General features: G+C 40.9%; 1 protein-coding gene across 4 annotated transcripts in view; it reads left to right on the top strand.

Annotated features, from left to right (window-relative positions):
* Window positions 1–16,609, top strand: part of grb14 (growth factor receptor-bound protein 14) — a 39,139-nt gene extending 22,530 nt beyond the window's left edge. For 3 of the 4 annotated variants that reach the window (XM_030785754.1, XM_030785755.1, XM_030785757.1), the window contains 12 exons: window positions 3,156–3,312; window positions 6,729–6,850; window positions 7,609–7,683; window positions 8,022–8,159; window positions 9,796–9,906; window positions 10,490–10,585; window positions 11,298–11,360; window positions 12,803–12,919; window positions 14,071–14,140; window positions 14,315–14,402; window positions 14,746–14,839; window positions 15,044–16,609. In XM_030785754.1, coding sequence (XP_030641614.1) covers window positions 3,156–3,312; window positions 6,729–6,850; window positions 7,609–7,683; window positions 8,022–8,159; window positions 9,796–9,906; window positions 10,490–10,585; window positions 11,298–11,360; window positions 12,803–12,919; window positions 14,071–14,140; window positions 14,315–14,402; window positions 14,746–14,839; window positions 15,044–15,190 — 1,278 coding nt within the window. In that variant the 3' untranslated portion in view covers window positions 15,191–16,609. Of the gene's footprint in view, window positions 1–2,145; window positions 2,432–3,155; window positions 3,313–6,728; window positions 6,851–7,608; window positions 7,684–8,021; window positions 8,160–9,795; window positions 9,907–10,489; window positions 10,586–11,297; window positions 11,361–12,802; window positions 12,920–14,070; window positions 14,141–14,314; window positions 14,403–14,745; window positions 14,840–15,043 lie in introns of those variants that run through there. The other variant, XM_030785756.1, reaches the window with a different exon arrangement.
* Window positions 16,610–17,845: the final 1,236 nt, after the last annotated feature.

Below are 17,845 nucleotides of genomic sequence, written 5' to 3'. Positions count from 1 at the left end.
TCTTATTCGTTTTCCGTGGGGCGAGGCGGGCGTGAGAACTCAGTGGGGTTATTGCTGGCATTCTTAAGTGCAGTTTTTATATGGAGGTCTGCGTCTGCGTGCAAATTGTATTTGAGGATATCCTGTGCTTTAATTTAGGTCAGGCCTTAAAATTAAGATTAGGGTTCACCAAAGGATACCGAACAAGGACAGTCCTCCTGCAGTCATGTGCTGCTCGCTGTTAGATGTATTTTTAAGCATCTAATCAAATATTTGTCAAAGTCTTAGGAAAGGGGAGGCCTAAAATGAGATGATGAACGTGTTCACAGTATGTGGGGAAATCTCACAGCTTACACGCAAGGTATGCGGTGGCCGTGTGAGTTTCTCTCATTGCATATACAGAAACCAAAATATGTACAGCAAGGAAGCGTGACTGCAGGAACAGACAAGATTTACACCCATGTTAACACTGCATTCTTTTTTTTTTTTTTTCTTTTTTTCTTTTTTTTTTTTCCCCAGCGGTTGTTAGAATGAATCCTTTGTGCATGTTGCTGATATAAACCTAAAAAAAAAAAAAAAAAAAAAAAAAAAACCCTGATCTATCCTAAAAAAAAAAACGAAAAAAAAACAAAACTTCAGCATAAACTCCGATTATGTCCTTCGAAGCTGTGTACGTTAATTGCGACACTCTTTGTGTTTTCTATCATTTGAGTTAAGTAGCTGTACACCAAACGGTGAACAGTTTATGATAACCCGGAATCCTAAAACATTGCCGCGTTACCGAGTCTTATAATTAGAGAAAAACAAAAATAGCTAAAGTCCTTGATCGGTATAATGTAAGTGGAGTGTGTTTGGAGTGGCAGTGTTGAGTTTTAATCCTTTGCATAAGTAGACTGAAGCTAATGGGAGTGACGCTCTAAAAGACTCGTTCACCTTGTGACAAACGCCGTCCTGTTCCTACTGAAACGGGATCCTTTGGAGATTTGATTTGGCCGTTTGTCAGGAAGTGATCTGGACACAGGGACACAGCTGGGCTCTTACCGATGTTCTCTTTCCGCATGACGCTATGTTCCCTCTTTCGTCTTAATCATTGTTTTCAGTCGTTTACCTCCGAATGCCTTTCCACGCAGCTCAGATCAACACGCTCGACGTTTGTCAATGATTTATCCAGGGGGGAGTTTCTGTTTATGTTTACACTGATACTGGAGCAATATAGACACAGTGTTCTGTCTTCGTATTAAATCTTATCATATTTGATCATGAGCCGCAGTGCTAAATGAGTACATTTTGTAGCCGGCGTGTAATCGTAATCGATTCACCTTGGGAGAGTTTACACAGATAATCAAATGAGCACCAATACTTCTAGGATTGTTTTATGATGCCTATTGTTCAGTAAGTAAAGCATTTCACGGTGAATTTCCTGGTAGAAGTGATTTTGGTGAAACCTTATCTCTTTGGCTTTTGTCTCAAATGTGCAGAGAGAGAGAGAGAGAGAGAGAGAGAGAGACCTGTGAGGGTTTTGCTTGTCTCTTGTCTTGCGGGCTAATTCTCCACACTGACCGATTAAACATCAGATCGTTTACCTCAGTTAGGGATGATGTCATAGCCGGAGACGCTCATTTGCTGCGGGCTCTAACTCCAGGCCTGCTGGAGAGCTCTGACCTGCTTTCCCCCTACAATAGAGGGTCTGGCACAGCCTAGAACCACAAGAGGCAAAAAGAGCCCTGCAGATCGTTACCATGCCTCTCCCTCTCTCTTTCTCTCCCTATCTCTCTATCTCACTCTCTTTCACTCTCTCTCTCTCTCTCTCTCTCTCCCTCTCTCCCTCTTTTTCTCTCTCCACCCACCTCCTGCAACTTTACACAGAGTTGACCCAACTAGTGTTAGATTTAACCAGCACCTTTGTAATTGCTTTAGCTCCCATGCAGAGCTTTATAGTCTGAACGCTGCTTGCCGTGGCAGTGTGAATAGGTAGGTGGAGCAAGCCTTGTGACTTTTTCTTTCTTCACCCTTCCCCTCCCCTCCTCTGCTCTCCTCCCCTCCTCCCCTCCCCTCCACTCCTCCTCTCCCCTCCCCTCCTCTCCTCGTCTCTACTCCTCTCCTCCTCCTTTCCTGGAGTATGTGTGCGCGTGTGCGTGCGCGTGTGTGTGTGTGTGTGTGTGTGTGTGTGGAGCTCGAGCTCTTTTACTTGTGAAAAGGTGGAAGGTGATTGGTCAGAGCTTTGGTGACATGTATCTGTGGACTCAGAGGAGAGGAGTGCTGGGAGGCAGCCCCTGCTAATTACTTCATTTCAGCCTGACCGCGCTAGAGACAGATGACTGCCAACGTGCTGTTTTAATGCCTGCGTCTATGTTCCACATACAAACCTGCTTTGACAATGCTGTGCACTCAGCCCTACGTAAGCTGCAGAGCTAGCCCCAAATCACAGATCTGCCTCAATCCAAACAGAGGGGTAAGTTTTGCACTGGCAAAAAAAAGAAAAAAAGCTGCTTTCTCCATTATTGTTTGGACTGGATGGGTAATATGGCTTGTTTCTGGAAGGATTCTGTAATCCTCGTGTTCTTTTATGAAGGATCATTTGTGAGCTTGGTGATAAGCAGGCTCTAAACTTGGAAACGCATGCACCTAGATTTTAGTGATAATATTTGATCTGCTTTTGTTACGAACGTGCCTTGTTTGATCTGAGACTCCACGGAACAGAACTGCAAAGACTGAGAAAGAGGACGTTGGTGATTTTAACTTTGTGCTGCTTTATTGCAGTGCGGGCTTTTATTCGAAATGAAGTGCAGTGTGAATATATGGGTCGCCTAAACATGGCAAGAGTCATGTCGCGCTTAGCTCAAGTAAACGGGGATTTGAGTGTTATAGGGGAAAAAAAAAACCTTGAATATTATGGGACTGCATATTATGCTTGTGCTTATGTTAACAAGGAATTCATAATCAACAATTGAATTCCATTTGTATTTGGAATTACTTGTTTGGAATTTTGTAATACATATTTAAGGTACATTTTTATCCCTCAGTGCACAACGTTAGACATCGTCATTGGTGGCATGTACTGTAGTATGAAATAATAGGTTGATAACGCAAACTTGATATGTGGGTCCTTTTGTAATTCTGGACTGGGTTTTTTTTGTTTGTTTATTTGTTTTTTTTTTTTGTTTTTTGGGTGGCAGGTAATCAAAGTATACAGCGAAGACAACACCAGTCGGGCAGTGGAGGTTCCCAGTGACATCACGGCCCGGGACGTTTGCCAGCTGTTTGTTCTGAAAAACCACTGCATTGATGACCACAGCTGGACGCTGTTTGAGCATCTGTCACATCTGGGCATCGGTAAGACACTCTGTAGGAGCTGCGTTATGGTCACAATGTCCGCTGCACTAAAGAGACAACAATCAGTGATATCAAAATGACACTTTTGCTTTTTAAATATCCATCGCGAAAATGGACGTTTTCATTACGACAGTCTGGCAAATAGACATTAAATATGCATGGAATGACAATTTACGAACCGCAATTGGGTTAAAAAGAACAGTAGGCTTATTTTAGCAGTAAAACAACCCAGTGGAACATTCACTGCACCCTGCTTCAGTGTGGAGCCCATTTTACTGCTAAGGACTGTCACAACGCTGGAGCCGAAAGCGCTTCTTAAGTACGCTAGACACAGAAAGACAAGTTAAAGACTAATGTTTTAGTTCTTACCTCCCAGCACACATAGAATAAACACATCTGAAAGCATGTCTCTGGGGATTTTCCCTTACACCACAGGTCAAATCTACCTTAATCCCTTTGACTCCAACACTAACCCAACAGGATCGACCATCCTGCTGCAGGCCCTATAGAAACGGTCATGTCACGGCAGTAATATTCCGACGCCATTTCAAACAGCGTTGGGCCGCAGGATACGTACGTGAATATATAACAAAAGCCAGACTGAGTTATCGTTAAACAGCGATACTGGTAAAACCATTAAAAATCACCAACTCACACCAGTATGGCACCAGTTGAGTTGGAGAGAAGCAAAGCTGCCTGTTCTCAACCAGCAGCAGTGACACCTTCTTATCACTGAAACCATTAATGGCTCCACCCCTTCCGTGAGCATTTCTACAACAAACAAGCAAGATAATTAATACCATACAGTCCTGGTATTGTCAGGTTAAGGAAGTGGTGTAATGTAAACAAAGGCAGCACATGGCTCTTTTGTTCCCAAAACAAAAGTTACGTCCATTCAATACATCAAAAATTCAATGCCACGACACACATGTGCACAGACACACACACACACATACGGCAAAATAATCACATTAGTACCCTACATGATCACTTGCAAGTCAATGAAAACTACAATTATCCGTACTGAACCATCATAATACTCCACCCTATTATATTATAATCTAACACAGAAATGGATTAAAGGCTTTCTAAACGATAGCCCAGGTGAAAACTCATGGTTTGATATATTCAAACCTGTGATCAGTGTTGGCCTTGCATTGTCAGTTTTTTTTTTTCCATTGAGTATCTGAGTACCATATTATATCTTGTGATTTTGAGTCGGGTCCAATATTGCAACTGTAAGTTCTAAGTTCCACACAGAGAGCCTTCTATAGATAATTCAAATATTTTGGTTTATAATATGGGATCTAATGAAATTACAGTTCTGATGTCTGGTGAACGTTTCTTAGAGCTTTGCTGAATCTCTGTGGGTTTATTTCCATGCTGTGCTGTAGCTTGGCTGCTGGATTGTGTGGGAGAGGAAAGGGTTAAAATAGCTCTCCATGTCTCCGGAGCCAGACTGAGAGCTGCTGCAGCAGCCTACCCCCTTAACACAGGAAAATATCTCAGCGGTTTTCTTCACACTGTTGCGTAACGCACCCATCTGCTCTCTGCTTCATCCCATTCAGTTTATCAGCATTTCTCTCTCTCTCTTTCTCTCTCTCTCTGTCTCTCTCTCTCTCTCTCTCTCTCTCTCTCTTTCTCTCTCTCTCTCTCTCTCTCTCTTTCTCTCTCTCTGAGATGTGCTGGTCTCATCATTAGACTCACATTTCCCAAAAGTTCTCCTTCTTGCTGTGAACATGCAGAGAGAGAGAGAGAGAGAAAAAAGAACTTCAGGTGTATGAACTCTGTAAACATCAGTGAAATCAAGCTGTGTGTACCATTGTGCAAGGCAGGGCAAGTTAGAAACGGTTAGCTGTTTTAATTAAAAGAGTGTAGATGTAAGAAAATACAAATCAGGAATCTGGAAGGTAAAAAAAGGGCTGCAATGCATTCACAATTGATGCATTGTGTATGTAATGCTAATATGTTTTAGCTGTTATTGCATTCAAATGATTGCAAAAAGCGCTAATTTCCCTAGCACTATTCCAGGTTGTCTCTTCCACTCTTTTATTAAACTGTACCATGAACTCTCACTTATAATATTCCATCTGCATTTGTGAGTTTCAGATTAATTAATCAACCAATGTGTCTCTCTCATGGCATTCTGTTTTATCTTAACTTCCTCTAATTTGTTCATTCCGAGTAACGTTTTAATTAGAGCACGGAATTAATAAATCTGTTTCATGCTGCTGTCCTATCTTTTCATGCTCTCTCTCTCTCTCTCTCTCTCTCTCTCTCTGACTTGAGACTTCTTTAAACTCTCTTTCACAGTTTCTGCTCTCGTGAACTCATCGAGGAGGAGAAACCAGAAGCTCATGCAGCGCTTAAGTTTACAAAATTGTGCATTATACATAGGCCCACGGCCCAGCTGCTTTCTGCTGAGGTTCTAATTGAGCACTTCTCCTCCTGAGAATAAATGCTAGGCTTGCATTATTCATTCGTTTTGTAACCTGTCTCATTGTCAGAGTTCACCTTTAAAGCAAAGCTTGAAAAGATTCCTTTTTGTCCTCATGTCTCATGCTGACTCAGATCTGAAGGGGGCTGTTCGACTGTATGTATTTCTGCTCTCCGAACAGAAAATTCTAGAAAGAAAAAAGAAGAAGAAGAAGAAAAAAAAAAGAATGCACATTAGCTGGCTCGAACAGAATTGCATTTGGATATCCAGCTAGCCTTGATTATGGTAACACAAGGGGATTTAATTAGCCTTAAATACCTGCAGACTCACTTCCTCAGCATACAGCCTGCTAAACAGCTGCCCCTCATCCACCTATTAAATATTCATTTTGGGTTGAAGGAACTGAATAATGTTTAATGATAAAGCAAGGCAACGTCTGGGCAACCAGCTCTCCGGGCTCTAAGCGCATCAGAGTCATTATTATTGAAGATTACTCATTAACAAAGAATAATTTTTGAAAACTTGTTAATAATTCATTTCCACAATACAGAGCGATTTGGGACAGCAATACAGTTTTAAATAACCAGGCCAAAGAACGTAGGCGACCTTAACGTTGTTGTAGACGGAGCTGTGGTTGGGGTTTTTTGTGCAATATAAAACTGTCGGGAGGACAGTGTACTGAAAGTAATGTCTAATCTTGTAGATATATGGATGTTACATGAAATTGCTGAAGAGGCTCTGGTGACATTTTCTTACACAACCCCAAACCCTCCCTCCCTTCTTAAACAGGAAATTTAAAGTCATAAATATATGACATTGAGTGACCACGTGTATGAAGCCAGGCTCCAGTTCTACTGTTTAACCATCTCTTCAATATCTATAAGGTTAATGATCTGCTTCCGCAGGCCTGACAGTTTTGTATTAAAGGCAGTTCACTGCCAAAAAAAGGTTGACATTCATTTTACTTTGCTCTTTCCAGAAAGAACCATAGAAGACCATGAGTTGGTATTGGAGGTTCAGTCTAGTTGGGGAATGGACTCCGACAGCAAGCTATGCTTCAGGAAGAACTACGCCAAATACGAATTTTTTAAGAAACCTCTGGTTAGTGCTATATTCTCAACCGAACATACCACATTCTCTTAATGCATAATTTAGTAGCTCTGGAGCATAGATGTAGCAATGCGCCCAAGGTTAGCCATTTAACCGTAATTAATAATGCATTTAGTGAAACAGGAACACAATAGGACATCCTGCTCACTTTTAAATTGGATGACACCAAAAAAAAAAGCAGTTCTTAGAGGGAAGACCATTCACTAGAACTTTCCAGAAAGAAGCCTTATATGAGCAATTCATAATATTTATAATGTACTGTGGTCACACACATCAGTAAAACAACCATGCTAATTCCTTGTAAGGTTCTTCTGTAGCTGTACTCTTAGTTAAGTATTTCTTAAAACAATCTTTGGCAGTATATTTGGATCTACAGAAGTCAGCTGTAAAGCCAAGTTCAATTTGTTCTCTCTAGGCAATGGTTTTTCCATCTGCTTCATATAGAGACAAGAGGTGTACAGACAAGGCAGTAACTAAAGTGGATATGTGGAGATGTTTGTGCGTAACGCATGAAAGGTAGCACTGTTCCGAAAGGTGTTCTTGATCTGTATCTATGTACCCGGCGTGTACTGTATGTAATGGGATAAGTGTATGAGCAGTCGTCTGGACTTTATGGAAGACTGTAATACAATCATCGGTCTTACTGCTTGCAGTTAGATTTTTGATAACGGTTGTACGCTACGTTATTGGTAGGTTGATGGGGGACAGTTACGTGTCGGTTATGATTGATGGTGTTCTCATATCGTCAGGATTTTTTCCCAGAGAACATGGTGTCCGTATCCAGTGAGGCCAACGGAATCATGAACCACTCTCAGCTCATCCAGGTAGTCCATTTGAACTCAGGAACACTTTCACCCTACTCCTTATACAAAGGCTATAGCTAAGGGTTAGTATAGGGTAAGGTAAAGCTACCTCAATATGGACAGTATTCAATCTAACTTATACTGAAACTTTGTAAGTGCAATTTTACCATTGCACACAAACACAAACACACACACACACACACTAAAAACCTGATGTCATTTCTCATCACATAGCATTTTCTGAACGAGAGGTCAACAACTATCCTAAAGATGGCTCTTAGCATGAACAATGGTGCTTTCAAATAAGTGTTTTGAACGAATAGCTGGTAAGATGGCTCGTTTTTTTCCCGCCTTTCCAGACATTTCTCAGCTCCAGCACCTGTCCTGAGATCCATGGCTTCCTCCACGCTAAAGAGCAAGGCCGAAAATCCTGGAAGAAGTTCTATTTTGTGCTGAGAAGATCGGGCCTTTACTTTTCCAACAAAGGCACATCAAAGGTTGGTCTCCATCCCTATGGACCTTTCACATCATCAACCACAAGTGTTACGTTTTTATCAGGAGTCCTCACATTCCTCATTAAACTCGCATTCCTCCAAGATGAAAATTGCAAAATTAATTATTTCAGAGTACAGTTGAACAGTTCAAACGTATTAAGCCAGAAGTGATTGCATAGATTGTTGCTTGGCTTTGTGTGCAGTAGATGACCTGAATGTATTCTCAGCCGCCCTGGTCTGGGTGTTTATCTGAAGTTTTACTGTACTTGATAGATGGATGGATAGATAGGCAGGGTTAACTGGGCTGTGTTATGGTTGTTGTTTAGGGGAAACTGGTATAGCAGGATCTCGCACAAGTCCGCTGGCATGCCAGCCACTGAACCCTTAATGCTGTTGACAGGCCAAGCATATACCTGCACATCACCTTGCCAACCAGTTCTCTTCTCTTTTTTTTTTTCCTTTTCAACAACAAAAGACCTGTTGTTCCTCGCACTAGAGGGCCCAGGTGCGCGTTCGTCAATTTGGGTAACTCACATCGTCAGAGGCGTCAGACGGTGGTGTTGACCCACTTTAACGTTGTAGCATGTCCGTTTTCTCTAGCTCTGTGTTTGACCCACACACACACACACACACACACACACACACACACACACAGACCCAGACACACACACACACACACACACAGAGTTTTGGATAACTATCTGTGAGTTTTGTGCTGTTGTAAGAGTGGTGTCTGAGAAACAAAAGTAAAGACAAAGGCAGGCTTTGTTTTGCTATGTTTTGGAATATTTTTTTTTATTATTTTTCTCTTTTTTTGTTTAACTGTCTTGGCAGTGACGTTAAGATAAAATGTATACAAACTGCCCAACATTTTCCATGCTAACTGCTAACTGTATATATTTCTTATTTTTCATTCTTATTGAGAAACCAGTCTCATTTGGTCTTTGTGGGGTTTGTCTAACTGTGCCAGCCTTACTTTATATGTTTTATCTGGAAACAGTTCACAAACAGCACTCAGGCTCATGTGAGTGTGCTATAATGACCTGTAAAGAGAAGGTTTAAATGGCCACAGAGCCAAAAAACTGACAACCTCAACTTTAATAATCCACTCTAGTTATACCATAGTCACAGTACTCTCCCTAAGCCTTATCTGTCATGGTCCCTCCTGTACGTTGACCTGTTTAGCTCTGTAAGGCTTTAAACTGTAGCACATATGGTGGCTTTTCGGTATTGAATTACACTCTTCATTTGTTGGGTATGTGTCTTGACAGGGCGTGAGATGGTCTGCATTGCTCACGTGTTTATATTGATCTCCCTGTACAGAGGGATTTGTGCTGGAACCTCAGAGGAATGTACAGCAGCACCCAACCTCCATGGTGTCACAGCTCAAATGGAGCATCTCATGATTTAGGATAGATACAACATGCAGAGCAGGTCACTATGCTGGTTAAAGAAATTCACTGACTGCTTTTGTGTTTTTCCTCTATCTATGTTTCCCTCTTTCTCTCTCTCTTTCTCTCTCTCTCTCTCTCTCTCTCTCTCTCTACCCCTCTCTCTCACTCTCCTTCTCTTTCTCTCTCCCCCTTTCCCTCTCTCTCTTTTTCTCTCTCTCTCTCTCCCTCTCACTCTGGTGTTTAAGGAGCCCAGGCATCTCCAGTTTATTGCAGAGTTCAGTGACAGTGATGTCTACACGTTGTTATCGGCCAAAAAACTGCACGGTGCTCCCACTGACTACGGCTTGTGTGTGAAGGTATTTCTGCTCAATTACCCATTAAATCCCAAACTAAGCCACTCCAAATCCAGCTCGCCTTTGTTCAGATGCGTCTTTTCCAAAGTGGAGTGCATTCCTCTGCACTATGTATGTTTTTTTTTTTAGTCGCGGCTTCAAGCATACTGTTTGGTAATATAAAATAATCATCCTAATTAAGGTCGAGTTTTATCTTTGACTCACTGTTTATTGTAGGTTACATAAACCCATAATCAGAGTACATGTCTGGCTTCTTATCTACAATGACCTTTGCGGTGTTTGTAAAATGTGACAAGGAGGAATGGATACTAGAGTAAAATAATCATGACAATCGAGGCATATAGCGTGTCACCAGTCCAGAAATGAAATCAATAAAACACTGTTGCCAGGAACGCTAAATTAAACATTAAAACTTGGAAATTCATGGTATCAGCTCAATTCATGTTATCTGTGGCAAGCCCTGATCTTTATTTGTAAACACAGTAAAAACTTCAGTTATTCTGTGTTTTATGAGTAAAGATAAATTGGTATCCGTTCTTGGACTGTGTGTGTGTGTGTGTGTGTGTGTGTGCGCGTGCGCGTGCAGTCAAACAAGTCGAGCTCGCCAAGGGACCTGAAGCTGCTGTGTGCAGACGATGAGCAGACCAGGACCTGCTGGATCACTGCCATGCGTCTCTTTAAGGTGACCATTAGACTGTAAACACACTGTTTTTCTTCCCTCTCTCTCTCTCTCTTTCTCTCTCTCTCTCCTGCTCTCTCTCCTTCACACACACACAAATTCAGTAATTTATCCAGTTCAGTGGAGACAGTTCAGTGCATAAACTGTTCTGCATATTTATGGTAGTCCAAATCTCTAAAGGTAAGTGAGATAAGGCTAGGTAAGTTATATGAAACTTTAAGATAAGTTAAAGTGTTGATGAAATCAATATCACAGTGTAGTGAGACCAGTGTAGTGCTGAGATCTCAGTACTGAGACAAAAACTCACACATGAAACATCTTTCTAGTCTTTATCTTTATATGCAATCTCTCTCTCTCTCTCTCTCTCTCTCTCTCCCCCTCTCTGTCTCGCATAATAACTACATTTCGGGTGTGTTTTGTCCTTTATTATATAACAATAGCTCATAGTTAATAAAACATAAGAGTTAAAATGTAAATCCAATAAAACAGTCTGCTCTGTAATACATATGAATGCATATGAAAGTATCTTATGTTGTAATGGAGGATCATTCCACTATCTGTTGAAAAAAAAAATCTTTTTTGAGTGTCTTTGAATTTCTTAGGTAAAGAATTTCTTTTCTGAATATGTTTGACTTTCTCAGATAAAGAATTTCTTTTCTTTTTTTTTTTTCTTTGACTTTCTTACATTCTAACGTGCCTGTCTCTTTTTCTGTAGTATGGGATGCAGCTGTATGAGAACTTCATTCATCCTCACCAGAAGCAGAAAAGCTCTCCTATGGTAGGATACATCAACTCTCTGTCCTTTAACATTAGTACAGTTGTCTCACGTATTGTCAAGTGTTTATCAGTTCAGTGAAGTTCACGAGTTTCCATGAAATAAAACCATTTAAAGGAATATTAAGAGATTCTCCACCACAGCTGTTACGCTGATACTCAGTCAAATACAGTTTAAACAAACAGTCGTTGAGAAGGTGCGGACTTGTTAGGATTTCTGAAAGTAATTTGGGATTTTTCTCCTCAAACGAAAGTGTTTCTAGCCGAGTAAACACATCGGTCTATTTTAGTCTCTGGATCATGTTTTGAGGAGCCCCAGTCCTCTAAAAATACCCCCCCCATCAGCTGCCCCCTGACTTAACAACTCAACACCTCTGCTGTGCTGTCAGAGGAGAGCAGAGAGAGAGAGGGAGAGAGAGAGGGGCCAGGCGTGACTGGACACGAGCTCCGTGCCCTGTGGAGGTTTAGACTGCCTCTGGAAACAGGCTGGGACAGGAGATTAAACCAGAGTACTGGACATGCCTGGGATCAGGCCTCTGAATCTGGGCTTCAGAGCAGCTGTTAAAGTCCTCAGTGACACTCTGACCTGGGCATGAAGAAATTATATAACCAACTGAAAAAGAGAAACTGGATTCTCACAAAAGGCACAGAAAGGGAAACGAATTATGTCGATATCATCAAAATCAACACAATATACCCCAAAAATGAGACAACGTGCAACGAGACTCCAGTATGGTCACGGAAAACGTTTATTTCCTTTAGACCTTTGGTAATGTTGTGTAGGTTCAACTCTGTAGCGCATGTAAACCCGTTTGATTTGCTTTCCAATATGAAAGATCTTTATCAGACACCACATAATAGGACTATGTTATATTGGATCTGATAAGGTTAAACTGACGTCTGTGATAGTCGCCTTTTACTGAGCGTGAGATTGATAGTGCCGAGGTGAGAGGTCAGGTGGACTAGTTAAACTTCATCTGTAGCCGAAGAGTAAGGTCGGTATCGGTCAAAATGAACACTGTTGACTTTGTTGCATTAGTCCTGAGGGATTTTCAGTCTTTCAGGCTTAGCCCCTGTGTCAGCAGAATGGTCTGAAACTCTGACAAAAGAGGCATTTTCTATTCTTTCCAATAATTACAGTTTGAGAAGCAGTCGCTGTGACAGCTTTAAGAACCACGATCTGTGTTTTGTTTGTGTGTGTGTGTGTGTGTTTTATATGTGTGTGTGGCCATTTAGAAACCTGCTTAGGTCTAAAACACACAGAAAGCCTCATTCTGATTCTGATCCAGGGTGTTACATTCTGGAAACACTGGGGGGCAGCACATTCCTATAGAAAAAAAAAAAAGACTTAAGACGCGAGATTAAATAAGTCTCTCATTTTATTATTATCACAGAGTAGAAAGGCGTGTTTTTATGTGTGCTCTATGTGTGTGTGTGTGGTCACAGAGGAGCATCTCAGAGAATTCGCTGGTAGCCATGGACTTCTCAGGACACCGTAGTCGGGTTATAGAGAATCCGTCTGAGGCACTGTCTGTGGCTGTGGAGGAGGGCTTATCATGGAGGGTGAGACATGTTCAAGCGCACGCTACTGACAGAGATACCAGACTCTACTGATAGACTCTACTGACAGACTCTACTGACAGAGATACCAGACGCTACTGACAGAGATACCGGACTTTACTGACAGAGATACCAGACTCTACTGATAGACTCTACTGACAGAGATACCAGACTCTACTGATAGACTCTACTGACAGACTCTACTGACAGAGATACCAGACTCTACTGACAGAGATACCAGACTTTACTGACAGAGATACCAGACTTTACTGACGGAGATACCAGACACTACTGATAGACTCTACTGACAGACTCTACTGATAGAGATACCAGGCACTACTGACTGAGATACCAGACTCTACTGACAGAGATACCAGACTCTACTGACAGAGACATTAATCACTACTGACAGAGATACCAGACTCTACTGACAGAGATACCAGACTCTACTGACAGAGACACCAGACACTACTGACAGAGATACCAGACTCTACTGACAGAGATACCATACCTCTGCTGACAGAGATACCAGACTCTACTGACAGAGATACAAAGCACTACTGATAGAGATACCAGACTCTACTGACAGAGATACCAGACACTGCTGACAGAGATACAAAACACTACTGACAGAGATACCAGACCTCTACTGACAGAGATACCAGGGAGTACTGACACAGATACCACACACTACTGACAGAGATATGACACACTACTGACAGAGATGCCAGATATGCTACTCTAGGTTTATTTGCTATTTGTAAGTGATGGTAGTATGGTCAGTAACATTGGCTTATGTATCAGATCAGATTTGCTGATGTTAGAGTGTAAAAACAGTAATTACAGTGCAGTAACAGTGCCAAGAACTTGGATCATGTTAATTCATGTTAGTTTTTGAATACTACCAACTTTTGCAACTGCAAAACTTTTACAAAAGCGTGAATCAAATCAGAAATGTAGTGTACAGAGCCCTGAAATACTTATTGCAGTTTTTTGGGGGGGGTTTTTTGTGAAATTTGGTTTACACCAAGTGGGGAACATTGGTACACAAGAATATAGTAACATTTGCATTGTAAAGTCTATTGCTTATACAAACTAAGTTAAATGATCAAATTCTCGATTGAAATCTAACAAAGATGATTGTTTTCACTCAGAGGAAGAGCTGCCATCGTCTGAGCTCGCATGGAAGTCCGTCCACGTCTCAGAACCCCATGTCCAACATCGGTCAGTAAACAAACCAACAAACAAACAAACAAAACTAATATATCCAAACCGACATCCCTGTTAGATTGTATCCTCCTTTGTGAGATAGACTGTAAGTTGCAGTAAGCATCAGGTGTAGAGGTAGAATGCTGTACTGAAGGACTGTGCGCTAAATATCTCACTGTGTTTGTTCAGTGATACACATGGCTCAGCCCTGGTTTCATAGTAAACTCTCCCGAGATGAAGCTCACAGGCTCATCACTCAACAGGGCCTTATTGATGGGTACGTGATCATATTTTCTTTCTTTCTTTCTTTCTTTCTTTCTTTCTTTCTTTTTGTGAAAGTGTTGCTGTCTTTTGGTCTTAATTTGACACATGGTGCTGGTGTCTTAAGTCAAGTTTTTCTAATGAATGTCCATCTAAATTGTGTTTTATATTGAAGAATCATTCCTCTAATGGTAATATTTGGAGTGTTGGTTGGACAGTATTGTTCATATACAGTGTAACTGTAGAAGTGAAATGACAGTTTAGTTGTCCTATAGTGTGATGTTTCCATTCTAATGTTTCATATATGCTCTGCACATCCTGAAATCACAGGTTCTGAGTTTGTCTTTGTTTGTTTTAAGGGTTTTTCTCTTAAGGGACAGCCAAAGCAACCCCAAGACTTTTGTTTTATCACTGTGCTATGCACAGAGAATAAAACACTTTCAGATCTTACCTGTAAGTATAACACAAGATTGAACATGCTGGTTCTGTGTGTCTCAGAGTAATGCTTATATATGAGATTATGTGGGTATATGTGTGTTACTGAAATGATGATGCTCTGTGTGTGTGTGTGTGTGTGTGTGTGTGTGTGCGCGCGTGTGCGTGTGTGTGTATGTGTGTGTGTGCGTGTGTGTGCGTGTGCGTGTGTGTGTGTTTCAGGTGGAGGACGAGGGTGAGATGTTCTACAGCCTGGATGATGGACACACGCGCTTCACTGATCTCATCCAGCTGGTGGAGTTTTACCAGCTCAACAGAGGAGTGCTGCCATGCAAACTCAAGCACCACTGTGCCAGAATCACCCTCTGAGGGGTCACAGCTGGCCCTTGGAGGTCCCCCCTCCTGCAGACCTCCTCTTGGGCCCCCAAATGCACCTTAGAGCCAGGGTCTCTCTGGAGAGTTACCATCGCATCCCGTGCCTTGGACAGGAGCCTGCAGTCACAAACCAGCTGACCCCACTTACTTCGCCCCCTTACAATCTACCTTTTCCGGACAACCTGCTCACTTATCTCGGGGTGCTATAAGGACTTATTCATCACATGGGAGAGGCAGTATGAGTGTGACAGTACTTAGAGGGAAAAATATTGTGTGTGTGTGTGAGTGTGTATGTGTGTGTGTGTGTGTGTTTGTGTGTGTGTGTGTGTGTGTGTGTGTTTGTATGTACGTAAATCCGCATGGTCCTCGGTAGGTTTCAGCACATTGTTGGGGTGTGGTCAGGTATGGAGACTTTAAGAGGGCTGTTTGTCTGTGGTTGAAGTACTGTAATATAATGTTAAAATAATGGACTTTATGAGCGCAGTGTATTTGCTTTGGTTTTTCATTTGTTTGTTTTGTTTGTTTTTTTGTTGTTCAACAGACATTCTCTCGCTGCGAGTGGGGAAAGCTCTTTTGGTAGCATACTGTTAATGGAAGCTAATCTCTGACAGCTAATGGTCTGTGTGCATATGCTGTAGACAAACTGATAAAACATGCCATGATCAACAAGCACAAATAAGCTGAAAAAGCTGGGTTTGTCAGGAGAGAGAGAGAGAGAGAGAGAGAGAGAAAGAGAAGGAGTTTTGGGGTCTCACAGAGACCGACACCATCCTCTCTGTCCTGGACCTTCTGGGTAAAAACTCACTTTCATTTTTATTTCCTTCTTTAAATCATGTGACAAGATATTCAGGTATTTTCTATATAAAATGTGACGTGTTTTTTTTTTTCTGAGATATTGAGATATGTGGTTAGCAGAGGCGAATGTGTTTTTTTTTCCTTTTTGCACGCTGTGCGAGTTAGATTGCGATCGGTGTGTTGTGTGACACACCAGCCAATGATGCATAGACACACACACACACACACAAACTCATACACATGCTCTTCACAACACGCTACTGTACCTGAATGTGGAAAATGGACTGACTGCATATGAATGATAATGTCACGCCGCCCTTGAAAAATATCATGTTCAGTCGTTGCAATGTGGTTTACATTTTAGGAATCTTCGGCAAAAGTATGAGATTTAGAATCATGTCACTCACTAACAACTGATTATCTCTGAATTGTTGTACATTGAAATTTTTTTTATTTTATAAACTGTTTTCAAGGTTCAGGTATACTGGTGTACTCCCGAACGGGCTACGTTTTGATAGCAAGACCACTAGCAGAGACTAGCAATGAATGTACAGTCCCTTCAGGTTGTGAAACATACTGTAACAGCATCAGAAAAGAAATATCCTAAAGAGAACAAAAGACGATAAAAGATTGAGAATCAAATAAAATGAATGTGTTATACTGTAAAAGCATCAAAATAAAAGACCAATGTACTTTTTGAATAAGAAAATAAATAAATAAGGTACTCAAAAAAAAGTAAATGGATGTTAAGAAAACCATGAGTTCGAAACACTTCACATACAGCAATATTTTGTGTAGTGAAGAAAAAAAAAAAATCGGGTCAGTTCATTTTTATTATTCTTATGTATTTTAGAATGAGTTGTAAAGAGAACACAGATTTATAGATTGTTTTCTCATTCACAGAAAAGAAAAAGAAAAAGAAAAAAAAAAAAGATTGCATTTATGTGGTTGTAGGTGACCATGTTAATTGCACTGTAGTTAAAACACTGGTTACTCTGATTCTGATCAATATGAATGACTGTTAAAAACTCCAGAATGTCTACACATCACAGCAGCCACTTCCTATGCTTAGGGGTTCATACCCGGCCTGCTCATTTTATTACTGACCTGAAAAAAGTGCAATGTGTGTGTGAAATGACCGTTGTTTTATCGTTTGTGTCTTACATAAACCACTCTATGTCCGCTTCTCCCTACACGTTTGACTCTCTGTTTGCAATTCCTATTAAACTTTTTATCCATTTTATTGTTATAAACACACTTGTATTTTGGATTGTGCAGCAAAACAGCAGCGTAGCCCCAGAGATGCCATCTCGCATTAGCATAATATGGTGATAAATTCCCCTAAACAAGTCATTTAGTACAGTGATTTGCTGATGTAAAATTTCTCATTCTTCGTCCATGATAATGTGAATATTTACCGTCTCTATAATAACTTGGCAAATGATGTAAGTAGTCATTGAATGCCATGCTAGTGTGCAATATCATATCATTTGCAGAATTATATCAGTTCAGCATGATATCCCATGTCTGATTTAAGTGTATTTCACCGTAAGTTAATGTTCAGTTGCTTTCTCACGAATAATCCTTTGTCACATTTACTTTTTTATAAGTTTGCATGAAGATGAAAATAGATTTAAAAGCTTTTTTTGGTTGCTCTTATACCACTGTTTTCTGACGATAAATATAAATTTACAGTGTAAAAGATATGCAAGTACACTTGGCTTTTGTTTTCTGGACTACTTTTAAAGCTGCCCATCAGTAACTACCCTACTCTGGTTACACTAGTTCTGTGTAAAACACAATATATTATATATATTAGCAATTGGTTGTAATGTAGAATTTCAAATAGTTTAT

The sequence above is a fragment of the Chanos chanos genome, chromosome 10 (genome assembly GCF_902362185.1).
Source record: "Chanos chanos chromosome 10, fChaCha1.1, whole genome shotgun sequence".
NCBI lineage: Eukaryota > Metazoa > Chordata > Actinopteri > Gonorynchiformes > Chanidae > Chanos > Chanos chanos.
Note: the sequence above shows the minus strand (reverse complement) of the source record. Positions and strands in the feature narration are given on the sequence as shown.